We start from the raw sequence: 19355 nt of genomic DNA, 5'->3' as shown, positions 1-19355 counted from the left end.
ATGTACTAAGTTTTTAAGTACACACTTGGAAGGAAGGTACCATCATTTCTTCAGATGTGAGAGGCTCCAGCGTCTTCATCTGGTCATGAGTGTGCAACTCTACTGAAGGCTTCTGGGAGGTCAAAGAAGATAAACCTAAATAGGCCCATTGGATGTAGGAGCAAGGAGGGCATTACAGACATTGATGGAAGCATTTTCAGAAGATGGAGTGAGCAGTCACAGCACAGTTCAGTGCAGCACATTGAGAGGGAGTGGAGACTGCAAAGGCAGACAACTCTCTTGATGGTGAGGGAGACAAGAGAAAGCAAGAAAAGAAAGAAAGGAGCATAGGGGAGGGGCACAGGGGAAGAGACTTGAGTGTGCTTAATGCTGGTGGAAGGAAGCAGGTGGAGTAAGGGATTTCATATGAGAGAGACAGAGTTTCTCTTGCCCTGCACCATAGGAAGGAAGAGGCACACTGAAGTTCAGCCCCAGTGATCAGCTATTGAACATCTCTGAGCCTCTGCTTCTGTAAAATGAGAACCCTAAGCCTACTGTTGTGGGGATTACAGGTAACAGATGGAAATAACTCGGTTGCAAGCTTTAGAGTCATTCCAATGGCTTGTCATGTTGATGTTCTTTCTATTATTATTTGTTTCTCAGTAAATTAAATAATGAGAGACAGGTGTGGACTGAGGGGAGCTAAGACAGGAGGACCCTGAGAATTTATGATGTTCATTTTGATTCATGACTTGGCAATAACTCGGGTATTTTTGTTCTTCACCAGCAACACATTATATTTGGTTTCTACCACCAAAACGGAAGTGATCCCACCTCTCATTGAGAACAGGCAGTCCTGGTCAACTTGCAAGCCATTCTTTACTGGCTTGAATTACTGCACCTCAGGCGCTTACTCCAACGCCAGCTCCACAGACTCCGCCTCCTACTATCCGCTGACAGGCAACACCAGGTTAGAGATACTCAGTACCCAGTCCAGCATCTCACCTTCCACACCATTGCCAACTAGCATGGCAAAGGGAAAATGCTCTGGCCTTCTGGGTTTGTACCATCTTTGGGTATTTAAAGCAGGGTCCTCTGGCCAACACATGGGGTGTCCCCTTTTGCTTCCCTATGCATGGGATAAGATCACAGCACAGATCCCAATTTGCTCCTAATTCAGTGTCCATGCTTCTGAGATTCCAAACCCATTGCTATGAGCTTCCTGGAGTCCACCAATGTGCCTGAGGCCTTCACTGTACTTAGGCGGCGTCTTGTCTTCAGCCCTCCCCAAGTTCCAGTGCTTGTTCTCAGTTTTGCTGAAACCACCAGTCAACTCCTGCTCTGCTCGTCCAAAGCCTTGGGAATCCTGGCATCTGCCCTTGCCTTGGGTTCTTGCAGGGACTGAGGGATTATAAAGGTCATCGTAGTTAAGGGCAAGAGACAATGTGAAAATAAGGACTATATTTTTGTTGCATTTGAGGCTGAATTGTTTTGGGGACATTATAACCATCCTTGAAAGTTCTAACATGTGCTGTCTTCATTGTAACATCTTTAGATTAGAGCTGGAACTGAGGCCTACGGGAGAGATTGAACAGTATTCTGTCAGTGCAACCTATGAGCTCCAGAGAGAGGACAGAGCCTTGGTGGACACCCTGAAGTTTGTAACTCAAGCAGAAGGTGAGTATTCAAAACACAGCTGCTTCATCTCTGCTCTCAGGTTCAGAATTCGTGAGGAGAACACATGTAATTTAACCTATTTAACAAATATTAACTGAGTGCCCAATAGGCGGCAGGCCTATTCTAAGACCTGGGCCTAGAACAGTGAACGGTGGAGTCTCTGCCTTCATGCAAGTTACAGTGAACAACCAAACAAATTAATATTTGGAATATCAGATCAGTACTGGGTAGGAAAACAGAGAACAGACTGGTCGAAGGAGGGCTAGGAGTAGGAGGCAGGAAGAAGGGTGGGGAAAGTAGTGCATTTAGAATAATAAGGGAAAGTCTCCCTGGTAAAGTGAGCATAAGAAGACCTAACAGTGATAAGAGGAGAAACCACATGGAAAGACTGTTACAGGCAGAGGGACCATCAGGTGCAAAGGCCCTGAGGCTGACACATTACTGCCATGTTTCAAGGAAAGGAAGGAGACCAGTATGACTGGAGCAGAAAGACAAGGGAGAAAAGAGGTAGAAGATGAGGACATAGAAATATAGGGAAGTGAAGGAGGGATAGGCCATGGTAAGAACTTTGGTTTTCCTATGAATTAAATGAAAGCCACTGGGAAATCTTCATGATTTGATTTACATTTATGTTGAGAAAATACTGTAGCAGGACAAGGGCAGAGAAACTAATATGTAGGTTATCACAATAATCCAGGCAGGAGTCAGTGTTGTTTTGGATTAGGGCAATGGCAGAGGAAATATGAGAAGGGGTTAGATTCTGGCCATCTTCTAAAGATAAGGCTGACAAGATTTGCCGATACCATGGATCTTGAGTGTAAGAGGAAAATGGGAATGAGGACAAATCTAAGGTTTTTGGCCTGGGCAGCTAAAAAACAGAGCTTCCATTTATTGAGATGGAAAGGGCTACTGGAGGAGCAGGTTTTAGGGAATGGGGCAAATTTAGGTGTTCACTTCAGAGAAAAATTTATATAGGGATAGCAAGGAGTAGGTTTTAAGGAATGGAGCTAATTTAGGTGTTCACTTTGGAAAAAAATTTGTATAGGGATAGCGTATCATAAAATTAAACAAGGAAGAAAATCCCATGAGAGAAAGCATTGGAGGAGCAGGGTATGCTGGGGAACTAGAGTTTGGTAAAAGGTTTTACAAAGGATACAAAATGGATGGGCCTATGGATCGAAGGACGCCTGGGAATCTTGTTACAAAGAAAGGAAGAGTTGGGGAGAGGAAGCCCAGGGCAAGGGCAGCAAGGAATCAGGACAGGCACCTTGGATGGAGAGTCATGTAGAGATGTCATGTCTCCCTGGCCCAGAAGGACTGTGAGCCCTCGCTATTCCACAAACAGGCCAAGTGCTCCCCATCTCAGGGCCTCTGTATTTCTGACCCTCTGCCTGGAATGTGCTCCTCCCAGAACTCATCATCGCTCCAGCCTCTCTTCATTCTGGTCTCTGCCCACATGTCCCCTTATCAGAGAGAACTCCTCTGACCACCAAGTACGAAATAACACTTCTATTCTTTTCTATCTTTCATCCTTGTATCCAGTTTTGCTCTTCTTCATAACATTCATTACCATCTGACGTGTGCAAGTGACTTGTTTATTGCCTCTACACCTTTCCCACTAGAAAGTAAGCCCCATAAAAGTAAGGACTCCCCAGTGCCAAGAGCAGGGCCCAGCACAGAATAGGCTCATGATAGGCAATCCATAAAGACTTGCATGCATGAACACCACTGAGTTTAAAATTTTCAGTAAAATCCTGAACTTTTTGTTTAAGCACATTGATTTCCTTGGGGTTTTTCTACCTTTTCCTCTTTTTCCTTCCAAAACATAGCTTCTTACCACACATCTCTTCATTTTCTTATACACTCATCCAGGTGTGAAGCAGACCGAGGCTACCATGACATTCCGATATAATCGGCAGAGTATGACCTTGTCCAGTGAAGTCCAAATTCCAGATTTTGACGTTGACCTCGGGACAATTCTCAGAGTTCATGATGAATCTACTGAGGGCAAAAAGTCTTACAGACTCACCCTGGACATTCAGGACAAGAAAATTACTGAGGCCGCCCTCATGGGCCACCTAAGGTAAGGAAGGCTAAGGGTCATCTAGCCTGAGCTGCAGGCCTGGGTGGTTCTTTTTCTATTTCTTTTCCACCCTACACCTGATCAAGCCATGTTTGTCCCTGGTCTACAATCAGAGTGGCAGATAGAGCCCTCAACATTTTTTTTTTTTTTTTTTTGAGATGGAGTCTCACTCCTTTACCAGGCTGGAGTGCAGTGGCACAATCTCAGCTCACTGCAAGCTCTGCTTCCCAGGTTCAAGAGATTCTCCTGCCTCACCCCCCCTCCCCCAGTAGCTGGGACTACAGGCATGTGCCACCATGCTTAGCTAATCTTTGTATTTTTAGTAGAGACGAGGTTTTACCATGTTGATCAGGATGGTCTCGATCTACTGACCTTGTGATCCACCTGCCTTGGCCTCCCAAAGTGCTGGGATTACAGGCGTGAGCCACCACACCCAGCTGAGCTCTCAACATTTTAATCCTCTGCGCATGTCCAGTTGGATCTTCCTACCATTTATCAGGCACTTACTATTAATGTATCAAGCACAGTCCTGTGTGCTTTAAAGAAATTATCTTGGACCTCACAGTAAACTGCAAGATCAGTGTGAGTTTTCCTGTTTCACAGATAAGGAAATGGTAGCTCAAAGGGGTTAAATCATTTGGCCAAAGCCATAGAGCTAGTAAATAGCAGAGCGGGATTCAAACCATTTTCAAAAGGCTTCTCTTTCTCCTAAACCTGCTTGCAAAGTCCTTAATTTGTGCTGAATGTTGGCTTTAGAAGTCAATGAGTTTGATCTATGGCTGTTTCTCTGAAGCATCGATGTATCTGGTTTTGATCACCACAAATGGAACTTCGGTTGAATCCTGCATATCTCCTTTGAAAGGACAAAATCATTAGTGCCAACTGATTTTCTTTCCCATAGTTATGACACAAAGGAAGAAGGGAAAGTCAGAGGTGTTATTTTCATTCCCTGTTTGCCTGCCAAACTGCTCCTCCAAATGGACTCATCTGCTACAGCGTATGGCTCCACAGTTTCCAAGAGGCTGGCGTGGCATTATGGTATGTGCCTCTTCACCTATGTGAGCACTTCCAAAGTAATGCAGGTGCTGAGAGCTGTAGTTACAGGCTGACCTCGTACCATTCATAACTATTTCCTATGTATTTTCAGACGAAGAGAAGATTGAGTTTGAATGGAACACAGGCACCAATGTAGATACCAAAAAAATGGCTTCCAATTTCCCTGATATCTCTGATTTTCTTTGGAGCTTGGCTTTTAATGTCATTGATCTCCTGGATACCAGAATTCCTCCAACAGACATGAGTTTATGGTACATGGGTTCCAAATTAATAGTTGTAAGTATGAATCTGCCAGTCAATAAATACATGGGTATAAGTGCTAATTACATCCTCAACTCTGAGCTAGGTGCAGGAGGGTATCCAAAGATTTTTAAGGCATGCTTTCTGCCCCCGGGGAATTCTTGGGGAGGAAAAAAACATTCACACATGTGTAGTTACCCAGTTACACAAAGCTGAATGTGATACAAATCAAAGAAATGCTACTAAGCAAAAGAGCTCTTTGCCTAGTGGTATCGAAGGAAGTTTCAGGACACTAGCTAGGAGGCTGACTATGTTAGATACTCCTTTTATACATGTGGGCAGAGATCAGTGACTGGCAACCAAGATTCATAATTTTCTGTGATTTATTTTTAACTTTCAGTGCATTGTCCTGCTTAATAATTAACTTATCAAATCTGGATTTTTTACCTAATATTTATTGCTCTTTGAGGCTCATCATGCCCATTACCTTAAAAATCTCCCGTCATTTTGTAGACAACGCAGTCGTGGCTCCAGCAGGCATCTGAGAGTCTTCCTTATGCCCAGACTTTGCAAGATCACCTCAGTGGCCTGAAGGAGTTGAACCTCCAGAACATGGAATTGCCAGACTTCCACATCCCAGAAAACCTCTTCTTAAAAAGGTAAAAGAAGAAACCAGCAAAGCTTCTTGAACCATGTGAAGTAAATGAAGGATTTTACATAGCATGTTTTAGACATTTTAAATTTAAATTTTCAAGGGAAATAATTTAAGCATTTTAAGGAGGTTACTAGCTATCGCACAAACACCATGGCATTTTTGCATTATTAAACATGTGAACGCCAACCCTGTCAGGAAGAATCTAAGAAAGTAATAGGATTCTGTTAGTTTCACCCTAAGATATTTTATTCAGTACAACTTGAATTGGAAAACCATTCAACTTTCTTCCATTACAAGCAAATTCCCCCTCTGACTGTGAAGAGTTCAGTATGGCTAGAGGCATTACTGACGGCAGGTTTGCTGTTAAACTACAGAGAGTCAGAATAGCCAATGAGCAGTAAATGGAAGCAGCATTCTAAGAAAATCCTTTAACCCAAGCTTTCTGACTTCCACACCTATCTTTCCATGAGTCAAGTTACCTCAATTCAGTTTAGCAAAATTGTATCAAGCGTCTCCTATGTGAAAAATGCTAGACTAGGTACAGTGAGAAGATAGAAACTGGATAAGGTATAGTCCCTTTGCTTAGGAAGATACCATGTAGACACCAAGAAATGACAAATAATTAATTATATAAGCAAAATTATGACATGCTCTTTGAGAAAGGTGCAAGGGACTATGTAACTGTAAGAACGAAACAAATTAGTTTTAATTTAGATGGGATGATAATGATAAGGAGTGGCTCTTAGAAGAGCTTTGTAAGGATTTGAGTGTTTGACAGGTGGAGATAAAAACAAAGGAGTCCAGGAATAGGAGTAGCTCAAGGAAAAGTGCAGAGTGGCTTTGAGAATGGGGCAGGTACAATATTTCTGTGAAGGTCAGAGGCAGATAACTTTGAATGATTGATGTCTGACTGTGGGGATGTTTTCTTTGTTGTTCATTTCAGCGATGGCCGGGTCAAATATACCTTGAACAAGAACAGTTTGAAAATTGAGATTCCTTTGCCTTTTGGTGGCAAATCCTCCAGAGATCTAAAGATGTTAGAGACCATTAGGACACCAGCCCTCCAATTCAAGTCTGTGGGATTCCATCTGCCATCTCAAGAATTCCAAGTCCCTACTTTTACCATTCCCGAGTTGTATCAACTGCAAGTGCCTCTCCTGGGTGTTCTAGACCTCTCCACGAATGTCTACAGCAACCTGTACAATTGGTCTGCCTCCTACACTGGTGGCAACACCAGCACAGACCATTTCAGCCTTCGGGCTTCATACCACATGAAGGCTGACTCTGTGGTTGACTTGCTTTCCTACAATGTGCAAGGTGAGCTATGCTCAGGTAAAGGGTGCATAGGGCTAGTTCACTGCAGACTCTAAGAGGAGAGCCTCCTCCAGGGAGGCAAGGACTTGGGCTTTCTAACAGATAATCTTCCTTGCTACTTGGAAGTGTTTTATTTTATTCAACAAATAAAAATATTTATTAAATATATCACATGTATTAAATATTATAGTAGGCAGTAACAGAAAAAAGACAGATACGCCAGCAATTATAATTCAGTGTGAGAAGTATGATGATAGAATGTAGTTTTTAAGCATAAGGTAGAGTGAAAGCACTCAGTAAAGGAACGTAAACAAGGCCTGCAGTGGTCAGGGAAGGCTTCCTGGAGGAATGCCTTTTGCTATCAGATTTTATGTTTGCATTACAGTTGGCCCAGAAAAATGTGACTTTATCATGAAAGACTTTTAACATACAGATTGCTTTGGAAATGTATTGCTTAATTTAAACAATCTTTTCATTTTTATGTTAGGATCTGGAGAAACAACGTATGACCACAAGAATACGCTCACACTATCATGTGATGGGTCTCTACGCCACAAATTTCTAAATTCAAATATCAAATTCAGTCATGTAGAAAAAGTTGGAAACAACCCAGTCTCAAAAGGTTTACTAACATTTGATGCATCTAGTGCCTGGGGACCACAGATGTCTGCTTCAGTTCATTTGGACTCAAAAAAGAAACAACATTTGTTTGTCAAAGAAGTCAAGATTGATGGCCAGTTCAGAGTCTCTTCTTTCTATGCTAAAGGCACATATGGCCTGTCTTGTCAGAGGGATCCTAACACTGGCCGGCTCAATGGAGAGTCCAACCTGAGGTTTAACTCCACCTACCTCCAAGGCACCAACCAGATAACAGGAAGATATGAAGATGGAACCCTCTCCCTCACCTCCACCTCTGATCTGCAAAGTGGCATCATTAAAAATACTGCTTCCCTGAAGTACGAGAACTATGAGCTGACTTTAAAATCTGACACCAATGGGAAGTATAAGAACTTTGCCACTTCTAACAAGATGGATATGACCTTCTCTAAGCAAAATGCACTGCTGCGTTCTGAATATCAGGCCAATTATGAGTCATTGAGGTTCTTCAGCCTGCTTTCTGGATCACTGAATTCCCATGGTCTTGAGTTAAATGCTGATATCTTAGGCACTGACAAAATTAATAGTGGTGCTCACAAGGCAACACTAAGGATTGCCCAAGATGGAGTATCTACCAGTGCAATGACCAGCTTGAAGTACAGTCCTCTGGTGCTGGAGAATGAACTGAATGCAGAGCTTGGCCTCTCTGGGGCATCTATGAAATTAACAACAAATGGCCGCTTCAGGGACCACAATGCAAAATTCAGTCTAGATGGGAAAGCCGCCCTCACAGAGCTATCATTGGGAAGTGCTTATCAGGCCATGATTCTGGGTGTTGACAGCAAAAACCTTTTCAACTTCAAGATCAGTCAAGAAGGACTTAAGATCTCAAACGACATGATGGGCTCATATAACGAAATGAAACTTGACCACACAAACAGTCTGAACATTGCAGGCTTATCACTGGACTTCTCTTCAAAACTTGACAACATTTACAGCTCTGACAAGTTTTATAAGCAAACTTTTAATTTACAGCTACAGCCCTATTCTCTGGTAACTACTATAAACAATGACCTGAAATACAATGCTCTGGATCTGACCAACAATGGGAAGCTACGGCTAGAACCCCTGAAGCTGAATGTGGCTGGTAACCTAAAAGGAGCCTATGGAAACAATGAAATAAAACACATCTATACCATCGCTTATGCTGCCTTATCAGCAAGCTATAAAGCAGACACTGTTGCTAAGGTTCAGGGTGTGGAGTTTAGCCATCGGCTCAGCACAGACATCGCTGGGCTGGCTTCAGCTGTTGACATCAGCACAAACTATAATTCAGACTCACTGCATTTCAGCAATGTCTTCCATTCTGTAATGGCCCCATTTACCATGACCATTGATGCACATACAAATGGCAATGGGAAACTATCCCTCTGGGGAGAACATACTGGGCAGCTGTATAGCAAATTCCTGTTGAAAGCAGAACCTCTGGCATTTACTTTCTCTCATGATTACAAAGGCTCCACGAGTCATCATCTCATGTCTAGGAAAAGCATCAGTACAACTCTTGAACACAAAGCCAGTGCCCTGCTTACTCCAGCTGAGCAGATGGGCACCTGGAAACTCAATACCCAATTTAACAACAATGAATACAGCCAGGACTTGGAGGCTTACAACACTAAAGACAAAATTGGTGTGGAACTTAGTGGACGAGCCCTGGCTGACCTAACTCCACTAGACTCCCCAATTAAAGTGCCATTTTTACTCAGTGAGCCTGTCAATGTCATTGATGCTTTAGAGATGAAAGATGCCACTGAGATGCCACAAGAATTTACGATTGTTGCTTTTATAAAGTACGATAAAATCCAAGATGTTCACGCCATCAGTCTCCCATTTTCGGAAACCCTACAAGAATATTTTGAGAGGAATCTACAAACCGTTATAATTATACTGGATAACATGCAGAGAGGCCTGAAGCACATCAATATTAATCAATTTGTAAGAAAATACAAAGCAGCCCTGGGCAAACTCCCACAGCAAGTTGACGATTATCTGAATTCATTCAATTGGGAGAGACAAGTTTCATATGCCAAGGAGAAACTGACTGCTCTTACAGAAAAGTACAGAATTACAGAAAATGATATACAAATTGCATTAGATGATGCCAAAATCAACTTTAATGAAAAACTATCTCAACTGCAGACATATGTGATACAATTTGATCAGTATATTAAAGATAATTATGATTTACATGATTTGAAAATAGCTATTGCTAATATTATTGATCGAATCATTGAAAAATTAAGAAGTCTTGATGAGGATTATCATATTCGTGTAAATTTAGTAAAAACAATCCATGATCTACATTTGCTTATTGAAAATATTGATTTTAACAAAACTGGAAGTAGCACTGCATCCTGGATTCAAAATGTGGATACTAAGTACCAAATCAGAATTCAGATACAAGAAAAACTGCAGCAGATTAAGAGACACATACAGAATATAGACATGCAGCACCTAGCCGGAAAGTTAAAACAATATGCTGAGGCTACTGATGTTAGAGTGCTTTTAGATCAATTGGGAACTACAATTTCATTTGAAAGAATAAATGACATTCTTGAGTATGTCAAATACTTTGTTATACATCTTATTGGGGATTTTGAAGTAGCTGAGAAAATCAATGCTTTCAGGACCAAAGTCCATGAGTTAATTGAGAGGTATGAGATAGACCAAAAAATCCAGGTTTTAATGGATAAATCAGTAGAGTTGGCCCACCAATTCAAGTTGAAGGAGACTACTCAGAAGCTAAGCAATGTCCTACAACAAGTTAAGATAAAAGATTACTTTGAGAAATTGATTGGACTTATTGATGATGCTGTCAATCTGCTTGATGAATTATCTTTTAAAACATTCATTGAAGATGTAAACAAATTCCTTGACATGTTGATAAAGAAATTAAGGTCATTTGATTACCACCAGTTTGTAAATGAAACCAATAACAAAATCCATGAGGTGACTCAGAGACTCAATGGTGAAATTCAGGCTCTGGAACTACCACAAAAAGCTAAAGCATTGAAACTGTTTTTAGAGGACACCAAGGCCACAGTTGAAGTGTATCTGGAAAGCCTACAGGACACCAAAATAACTTTATTCATCGATTGGTTACAGGATGCTTTAAGTTCAGCATCTTTTGCTCACATGAGGGCGAAATTCCGAGAGACCCTAGAAGATACACGAGACCGAATATATCAAATGGACATTCAGCAGGAACTTCAACGATACCTGTCTCTGGTAGGCCAGGTTTATAGCACACTTGTCACCTACATTTCTGACTGGTGGACTCTTGCTGCTAAGAACCTTACTGACTTTTCAGAGCAGTATTCTATCCAAGATTGGGCTAAGCGTGTGAAAGCATTGGTAGAACGAGGGTTCACTGTTCCTGAAATCAAGACCATCCTGGGGACTATGCCTGCCTTTGAAGTCAGTCTTCAGGCTGTTCAGAAAGCTACCTTCCAGACACCTGATTTCATAGTCCCCCTAACAGATTTGAGGATTCCATCAGTTCAGATAAACTTCAAAGAGTTGAAAGATATAAAAATTCCATCCAGGTTTTCCACACCAGAATTTACTCTCCTTAACACCTTCCACATTCCTTCCTTTACAATTGACTTTGTAGAAATAAAAGTAAAGATCATCAGAACCATTGATCAGATGCTGAACAGTGAGCTGCAGTGGCCTGTTCCAGAATTATATCTCAGGGATCTGAAGGTGGAGGACATTCCTCTAGCGAGAATCACTCTGCCAGACTTCCATTTACCAGAAATCGCAATTCCAGAATTCGTAATCCCAAATCTCAACCTTAGTGATTTTCAAGTTCCTGACCTTCACATACCAGAATTCCAGCTTCCCCACATCTCACACACAATTGAAGTACCTACTTTTGGCAAGCTGTATGGTATTTTGAAAATCCAATCTCCTCTTTTCACTTTAGACGCAAATGCGGACATACAAAATGAAACCACTTCAGTGAACGAAGCAGGTATTGCAGCTTCCATCACTGCCAAAGGAGAGTCCAGATTAGAAGTTCTCAGTTTTGATTTTCAAGTGAAAGCACAACTCTCAGCCCCTAAGATTAATCCACTGGCTCTGAAGGAGTCTGTAAAGTTCTCCAGCAAGTACCTGAGAACAGAGCATGATAGTGAAATGCTGTTTTTTGGAAATGCTATTGAGGGAAAATCAAACACAGTGGCAAGTTTACACACAGAAAAAAATACACTGGAGCTTAGTAATGGAGTGATTGTCAAGATAAACAATCAGCTTACCCTGGATAGCAACACTAAGTACTTCCACAATTTGAACATCCCCAAACTGGACTTCTCTAGTCAGGCTGACCTGCGCAATGAGATCAAGACACTGTTGGAAGCTGGTCATGTAGCATGGACTTCTTCTGGAAAAGGGACATGGAAATGGGCCTGCCCCCAATTCTCAGATGAGGGAACACATGAATCACAAATTAGCTTCATCATGGAAGGACCCCTCACTTCCTTTGAATTATCCAATAAGATCAATAGCAAACACCTAACAGTAAACCAGAACTTGGTTTATGAATCTGGCCTCCTCAACTTTTCTAAACTTGAAATTCAATCACAAGTTGAATCCCAGCATGTGGGCCGCAGCGTTCTAACTGTTAAAGGCACGGCACTGTTTGGAGAAGGGAAGGCAGAGTTAACTGGGAGGCATGATGCTCATTTAAATGGAAATGTGATTGGAACTTTGAAAAATTCTCTTTTCTTTTCAGCTCAGCCATTTGAGATTACTGTATCCACAAACAATGAAGGAAATTTGAAAGTTAGTTTTCCATTAAGGGCGACAGGGAAGATAGACTTTCTGAATAACTATGCACTGTTTCTGAGTCCTGGTGCCCAGCAAGCAGGTTGGCAAGTAAGTGCTAGGTTCAATCAGTATAAGTACAACCAAAATTTCTCTGCTGAAAACAACGAGAATATCATGGAGGCCCATGTAGGAATAAATGGAGAAGCCAATCTGGGTTTCTTAAACATTTCTTTAACAATTCCTGAAATGCTTCTACCTTACACAACAATCACAACTACCCCACTGAAAAATTTCTCTTTATGGGAAGAAACAGGCTTGAAGGAATTATTGAAAACAACAAAGCAATCATTTGATTTAAGTGTAAAAGCTCAGTATAAGAAAAACAAACACAAGCATTCCATCACAAATCCTTTGGCTGTGCTTTATGAGTTTATCAGTCAGAACATCAAATCCTTTGACGGGCATTTTGAAAAAGCCAGAAACAATGCATTAGATTTTGTCACCAAATCCTATAAGGAAGCAAAAATTAAGTTTGATAAGTACAAAGCTGAAAAATCTCACAACGAGCTCCCCAGCACCTTTCAAATTCCTGGATACACTGTTCCAGTTGTCAATGTTGAAGTGTCTCCATTCACCGTAGAGATGTCAGCATTTGGCTACGTGATCCCAAAAGCAGTCAGCATGCCCAGTTTCACCATCTCAGGTTCTGACATCCGTGTGCCTTCGTATACATTAACCCTGCCATCCTTAGAGCTGCCAGTCCTTCACGTTGCTAGACATCTCAAGCTTTCTCTTCCAGATTTCAAGGAATTGTGTACCATAAGCCATATTTTTATTCCTGCTATGGGCAATATTACCTATGATTTCTCCTTTAAATCAAGTGTCATCACACTGAATACCAATGCTGAACTTTTTAACCAATCAGATATTGTTGCTCATCTCCTTTCTTCATCTTCATCTGTCATTGATGCACTACAGTACAAAGTAGAGGGCACCACAAGATTGACAAGAAAAAGGGGGTTGAAGTTAGCCACAGCTCTGTCTCTGAGCAACAAATTTGTGGAGGGTAGTCATAACAGTACTGTGAGCTTAACCAAGAAAAATATGGAAGCATCAGTGGTAACAACCGCAAAAGTCCAAATTCCAATTTTGAGAATGAATTTCAAGCAAGAACTTAATGGACATACCAAGTCAAAACCTACTGTCTCTTCCTCCATGGAATTTAAATATGATTTCAATTCTCCAATGCTGTACTCTACTACTAAAGGGGCAGTTGACCATAAACTCAGCTTGGAAAGCCACACCTCTTACTTTTCCATTGAGTCATCTACCAAAGGAGATGTCAAGGGTTCGGTTCTTTCACGGGAATATTCTGGAACTGTTGCCAGTGAGGCCAGCACTTACTTGAATTCCAAGAGCACACGGTCTTCAGTGAAGCTGCAGGGCACTTCTAAAATTGATGATATCTGGAACCTTGAAGTAAAAGAAAATTTTGCTGGAGAAGCCACTCTCCAACGTATATATTCCCTCTGGGAGCACAGTACAAAAAACCACTTACAGCTAGAGGGCCTCTTTTTCACAAATGGAGAATATACAAGCAAAGCCACCCTGGAACTCTCTCCATGGGAAATGTCAGCTCTTGTTCAGGTCCATGCAAGTCAGCCCAATTCCTTCCTTGATATCCCCTACCTTGGCCAGGAAGTGGCCCTGAATGCTAACACTAAGAACCAGAAGATCAGATGGAAAAGTGAAGCCCGAGTTCATTCTGGGTCTCTCCACAGCCATGTCGAGCTTTCCAATGACCAAGAAGAAGCACACCTTGACATTGCAGGATCCTTAGAAGGACACCTAAGGTTCCTCAAAAATATCATCCTACCAGTTTATGACAAGAGTTTATGGGACTTCCTAAAGCTGGATGTAACAAGCAGCATGGGTAGGAGACAGCAACTTCGTGTTTCAACTGCCTTGGTGTACACCAAAAACCCCAATGGCTATTCATTCTCCATCCCCATAAAAGTTTTGGCTGATGAATTCATTATTCCTGGACTGAAACTAAATGATCTAAATTCAGTTCTTGTCATGCCTGAGTTCTACGTCCCTTTTACAGATCTTCAGGTTCCATCCTACAAACTTGACTTCAGAGAAATTAAAATGTATAAGAAGCTGAGAACCTCATCATTTGCCCTCAGCCTACCAACACTCCCCAAGGTAAAATTCCCTGAAGTTGATGTGTTAACAAAATATTCTCAACCAGAAGACTCCCTGATTCCCTTTTTTGAGATAACTGTGCCTGAATCTCAGTTAACTGTGTCCGAGTTCACGCTTCCAAAAAGTGTTTCAGTTGGCGGTGCTGTTTTGAATCTAAATGAGGTAGCCAAGAAGATTGCAGACTTTGAGTTGCCCACGATCATCATGCCTGAGCAGACTATTGAGATTCCTTCTATTCAGTTCTCTGTCCCTGCTGGAATTTTCATTCCTTCCTTTGGAGCACTGACTGCACGCTTTGGGGTAGCCTCTCCCTTGTATAATGCCACTTGGAATGCCAGTTTGAAAAACAAAGCAGATCATCTTGAAACAGTCCTGGATTCCACATGCAGTTCAACCATACAGTTCCTGGAATATGACCTAAATGGTAAGAAATATCCTGCCTCCTCTCCTAGATACTGTGTGTTTTCAATGATAGTTATGAGTAAATAATTATGTATTTAGTTATGAGTAGAGATACAATTACTCAATATCACAAAATTTTAAGTAAGAGGAGATATGTGTATACCCCACATGTAAAAACCAAACTGTAGAAAATCTAGTGCCATTCAAGACAAACAGCTTTAAAGAAAATGGATTTTTTTGTAATTGTTTCAGGACTAACAATGTCTTTTAACTATTTATGTTAAAACAACTGTGAGCTATACATTGCATATTTTAAACATAAGTAAAGTATCTGGTTAGGATAGAATTCTCCTAGTTTTCACAATGAGAATATTTGCATCCTATTGTTTTGAATCTAATAAAATATAAAATCTCTCCTATGCAGTTGTGGAAACACTCAAAATCACAGATGGTAGGTTAACCTGTAAGACTAAAGGAACATTTGCACACCGTGACTTCAGCGCAGAATATGAAGAAGATGGCAAATATGAAGGACTTAAGTATGGAGCTTTTATTGAAACTTTATCCCTTTTGAAAATTCATTGTGATTTTCAACATCTCCATGCCCCTTTTGTGATGGCTCATCTGTTTTTCTGCTTTCAGAGAGTGGGAAGGAAAAGCGCGCCTTGATATCAAAAGCCCAGCGTTCACTGATCTCCATCTCCACTACCAGGAAGACGAAAAAGGCCTCTCCATCTCAGCAGCCTCCCCAGCCATAGGCATCATGGGCATGGATATGGACGAAGATGATGATTTTTTTAAATGGAACTTCTACTACAGACCTCAGGTGAATACCACCTAATGCGTGACACATCCCCAAGAGCGAGTTGAGAATTGGGGCAGATACATTTCATTCAGGACCAAATATGCATTCAGAGATTCCCCAAACTAAGCGAAAGGCAGGCAGTAAGCAGCTTCTTCTCTGATGAAATATTCTTTAGAAAGTATTACAATGAGTCCTTGACTGATTTTAATTTTTAGATGCACATATGATATCATATAGCACTATTATTTATTAATTCTGGGCAAATCCAGAAAGATAGGGGTTATACCTCATCACCCAAATCACAGGCAAGCTCAGCATAGGCAGAGTGTATTTTTCACAGTGGTGGTTTCTGGAGTAGTGAAAACTTTAAAATTCTTCCCCATAATAGAATTGCTAGATAAGATACATCAAATTCCTCTCATGTCATTTGCAAGCTGTGCCAGGTCAAATCAAGGATGACATTACCAGAGGAGAAGACCAAACATGGTTCTATTACTGTTACTAAAAGTTTGTCATGGGCTTGGAGAATGTATACTGATATTGGGATTCTGGGCCTCTGCTGGGTGGGCTCCAACTTGCCTTTTTTGCTACATCTTTTCCCCTGTCATTTCCTAACTCTTCTTCTTCTCTCTCCTCTTCTTTCTCTTCTCCCTCCTCCTCTTGGCCAGTTTTCAGTCCCAGGAAGGCTTTAATGTTAAGTGTCACAGTGTAAATGCCAAGCGCCAAGCATTTTTTTATCCTTTCTTGGGCATGTGATAAAGAGAAATTAACAACAGTAGACTTATTTAAACATAAAAAAAAAAAAAAAAGAGAAATGACATATGAAAGATAAATCCCTTTCAGTATGTGAAAGATTCTCTGATCTTTATTTTTAGCTGCTAATGAAGTTTTAGTGTACTGTATTATGTAATTGGAGTAATTGAAAACATGTTCTTTTCTTTTTATTTATTTATTTGCTGTATTTAGTCCTCTCCAGATAAAAAACTGACCATATTCAAAACCGAGCTGAGGTACCAGGAATCTGATGAGGAACTTCAGATCAAAGTTAATTGGGAACAAGAGGCAGCTTCTGGCTTGCTAACCTCTCTGAAAGACAATGTGCCCAAGGCCACACAGGCCCTTTATGACTATGTCAACAAGTACCACTGGGAGCACACAGGGCTCACCCTGAGAGAAGCATCTTCAAAGCTGAGAAGAAATCTGCAGAACAAGGCTGAATGGGTTTATCAAGGGGCCACTAGGAAAATTGATGACATGGACATGTGGTTCCAGAAAGCAGCCAGTGGCACCACTGGGAACTACCAAAAGTGGATGGGCAAGGCCCAGAATCTGTACCAGGAACTGTTGACTCAGGAAGCCCAAGTCAGTTTACAGGAATTCAAGGATAAGGTGTTTGACAGCTTGATACGAGTTACTCAAGAATTCCATATGAAAGTCAAGCATCTGATTGACTCACTCATTGATTTTCTGACATTCCCCAGATTCCAGGTCCCAGGGAAACCTGGGACATACACTAGAGATGAACTCTGCAGTATGGTCATAAGGGAGGTAGGGATGGTACTGTCCCAGGTGTATTCAAAAGTCCATAATGGTTCAGAAATACTGTTTTCCTATTTCCAAGACCTAGTGATTAAAATTCCTTTTGAGTTAAGGAGCCAGAAACTATTAGATATAATCTTGATGTATAGGGAACTGTTAAAAGATTTATCAAAAGAAGCCCAAAACGTATTTGAAAACATGCAGTCTCTAAAGACCACAGAGGTGCTACATCATCTTCAGCAGCTTTTACAATTCATTTTCCAACTAATAGAAGAAGAGTTTAAAGAGCTGAAAGAGACAAAACTTTCTCAACTTACTAATCATATCCGAGATGACATCAACACAATCTTCAATGATTACATCCCATTCTATTTTAAATTATTGAAAGAAACCCTATGCCGTAATCTATATACATTCAATGAATTTATTCAAAACAACCTTCAGGAAGCTTCTCAAGAGTTACAGCAGATCCATCAATACATTATGGCCCTTCGTGAAGAATATTTTGATCCAAGTGTAGTCGGCTGGACAGTGAAATATTATGAACTTGAAGAAAAGATAATCAGTCTGATCAAGAACCTGTTAGTTACTCTTAGGGACTTCCATTCTGAATATACTGTCAGTGCCTCTGGCTTTGCTTCCCAACTCTCAACTCAAGTTGAACAATTTCTGCACAGAAATATTCAGGAATATCTTAGCATCCTTACTGATGCAGATGGAAAAGGGAAAGAGAAGATTGAAGAGCTTTCTTGCACTGCTCAGGAAATAATTAAAAGCTGGGCCATTGCAATGAAGGCAATCATTTCTGATTACCACCAGCAGTTTAGATATAAACTCCAAGATTTTTCAGACCAACTCTCTGATTATGACGAAAAATTTATTGCTGAGTCCAAAAGATTGATTGACCTATCCATTCAAAACTACCACACATTTCTGAGATATATCACAGAGTTATTGAAAAAATTGCAGTCAATCACAGTCATGAACCCCTTCATGAAGCTTGCTCCAGGAGAACTTACTATCATCCTCTAATTTTTTTAAAAGCAAAAGCAATCTTCATTTATTCTTCTGTTCCAGTTGAACTTTCACATAGCAGGGAAAAAATTCAAACTGCACATATTGATAAAACCATTCAGTGAGCTAGCCCTGCAGTAGGCAGTAGACTACAAGCAGAAGCACAGATGAACTGGACCTGCACCAAAGCTGGCATCTTTGCAAGTTAAAGAAAATCAGAATCTGAGTTATTTTGCTAAACTTGGGGGAGGAGGAACAAATAAATGGAGTCTTTATTGTGTATCATACCACTCAATGTGGCCCATTTGTATTGAAAGACAGTGAAACAAGGGCATTGATGCAAATGTTCTGGCATTGCAAAACCTCTAGAACATATAGTGTGATTTAAGTAACAGAATACAAATGGAAAGGGAGAAACTGTGGAGGGAAATATGTTGCCACCTAAAAAGAAGAGGTAATTGATCTCAGGAATTGTATTTGCCAAGTGAGAAGGAAAAAGTATTCACAAAGTCTTGTACATACTTTGATCCTGAGAAACACCTTGTGTGTCTTCATGCACCACATAGTCTTCCTCACTGACAGTCTGCCTTTGCCAGGCAAGGCTCTCTGGTACGCTTTGAGATAAAACAAGAGGTCCTTTATTTCACTTAGCCTGCCAGGAGTGGAGAAGGAATAGCTAGGGAGTCCTAGCTCCAAGGGCTTCATGGCAATAGGGACCCCAGATGTCTCACTGCAACTCTGCCAGCCAGGATCCTTTCAAGGCAAAGGAAGTATGAGTGGGAGAGGAGGGGTGGAGATGTAGATTCCTAACAATTCTGTGACACAGCATACGTGTATGCTCTTTAGGCTTTTAAGCAACCTTATTTTTTTCAAATGTAATATTCAACACTCCCAAGTATAATAAAAACCCAAGGGTTGACTGGGCACAGTGGCTCACGTCTGTAATCCCAGCACTT

General features: G+C 41.0%; 1 protein-coding gene across 3 annotated transcripts in view; it reads left to right on the top strand.

Moving 5' to 3' along the window:
- APOB (apolipoprotein B) overlaps positions 1–18689 on the top strand; it is a 42206-nt gene extending 23517 nt beyond the window's left edge. The window contains exons 19-29 of one of the 3 annotated variants that reach the window (XM_017526598.1): positions 767–949; positions 1535–1656; positions 3529–3739; positions 4641–4777; positions 4887–5071; positions 5549–5694; positions 6634–7007; positions 7492–15063; positions 15466–15580; positions 15684–15867; positions 16813–18689. In XM_017526598.1, coding sequence (XP_017382087.1) covers positions 767–949; positions 1535–1656; positions 3529–3739; positions 4641–4777; positions 4887–5071; positions 5549–5694; positions 6634–7007; positions 7492–15063; positions 15466–15580; positions 15684–15867; positions 16813–18417 — 10834 coding nt within the window. In that variant the 3' untranslated portion in view covers positions 18418–18689. Of the gene's footprint in view, positions 1–766; positions 950–1534; positions 1657–3528; positions 3740–4640; positions 4778–4886; positions 5072–5548; positions 5695–6633; positions 7008–7491; positions 15064–15465; positions 15581–15683; positions 15884–16812 lie in introns of all 3 variants that reach the window. The other 2 variants (XM_017526613.2, XM_017526604.2) reach the window with 2 other exon arrangements.
- Positions 18690–19355: the final 666 nt, after the last annotated feature.

The sequence above is a fragment of the Cebus imitator genome, unplaced genomic scaffold (assembly GCF_001604975.1).
Source record: "Cebus imitator isolate Cc_AM_T3 unplaced genomic scaffold, Cebus_imitator-1.0 Scaffold1, whole genome shotgun sequence".
Classification (NCBI taxonomy): domain Eukaryota; kingdom Metazoa; phylum Chordata; class Mammalia; order Primates; family Cebidae; genus Cebus; species Cebus imitator.
The sequence above is the reverse complement of the archived record's forward strand: the minus strand, read 5'-3'. Positions and strand labels throughout refer to the sequence as shown.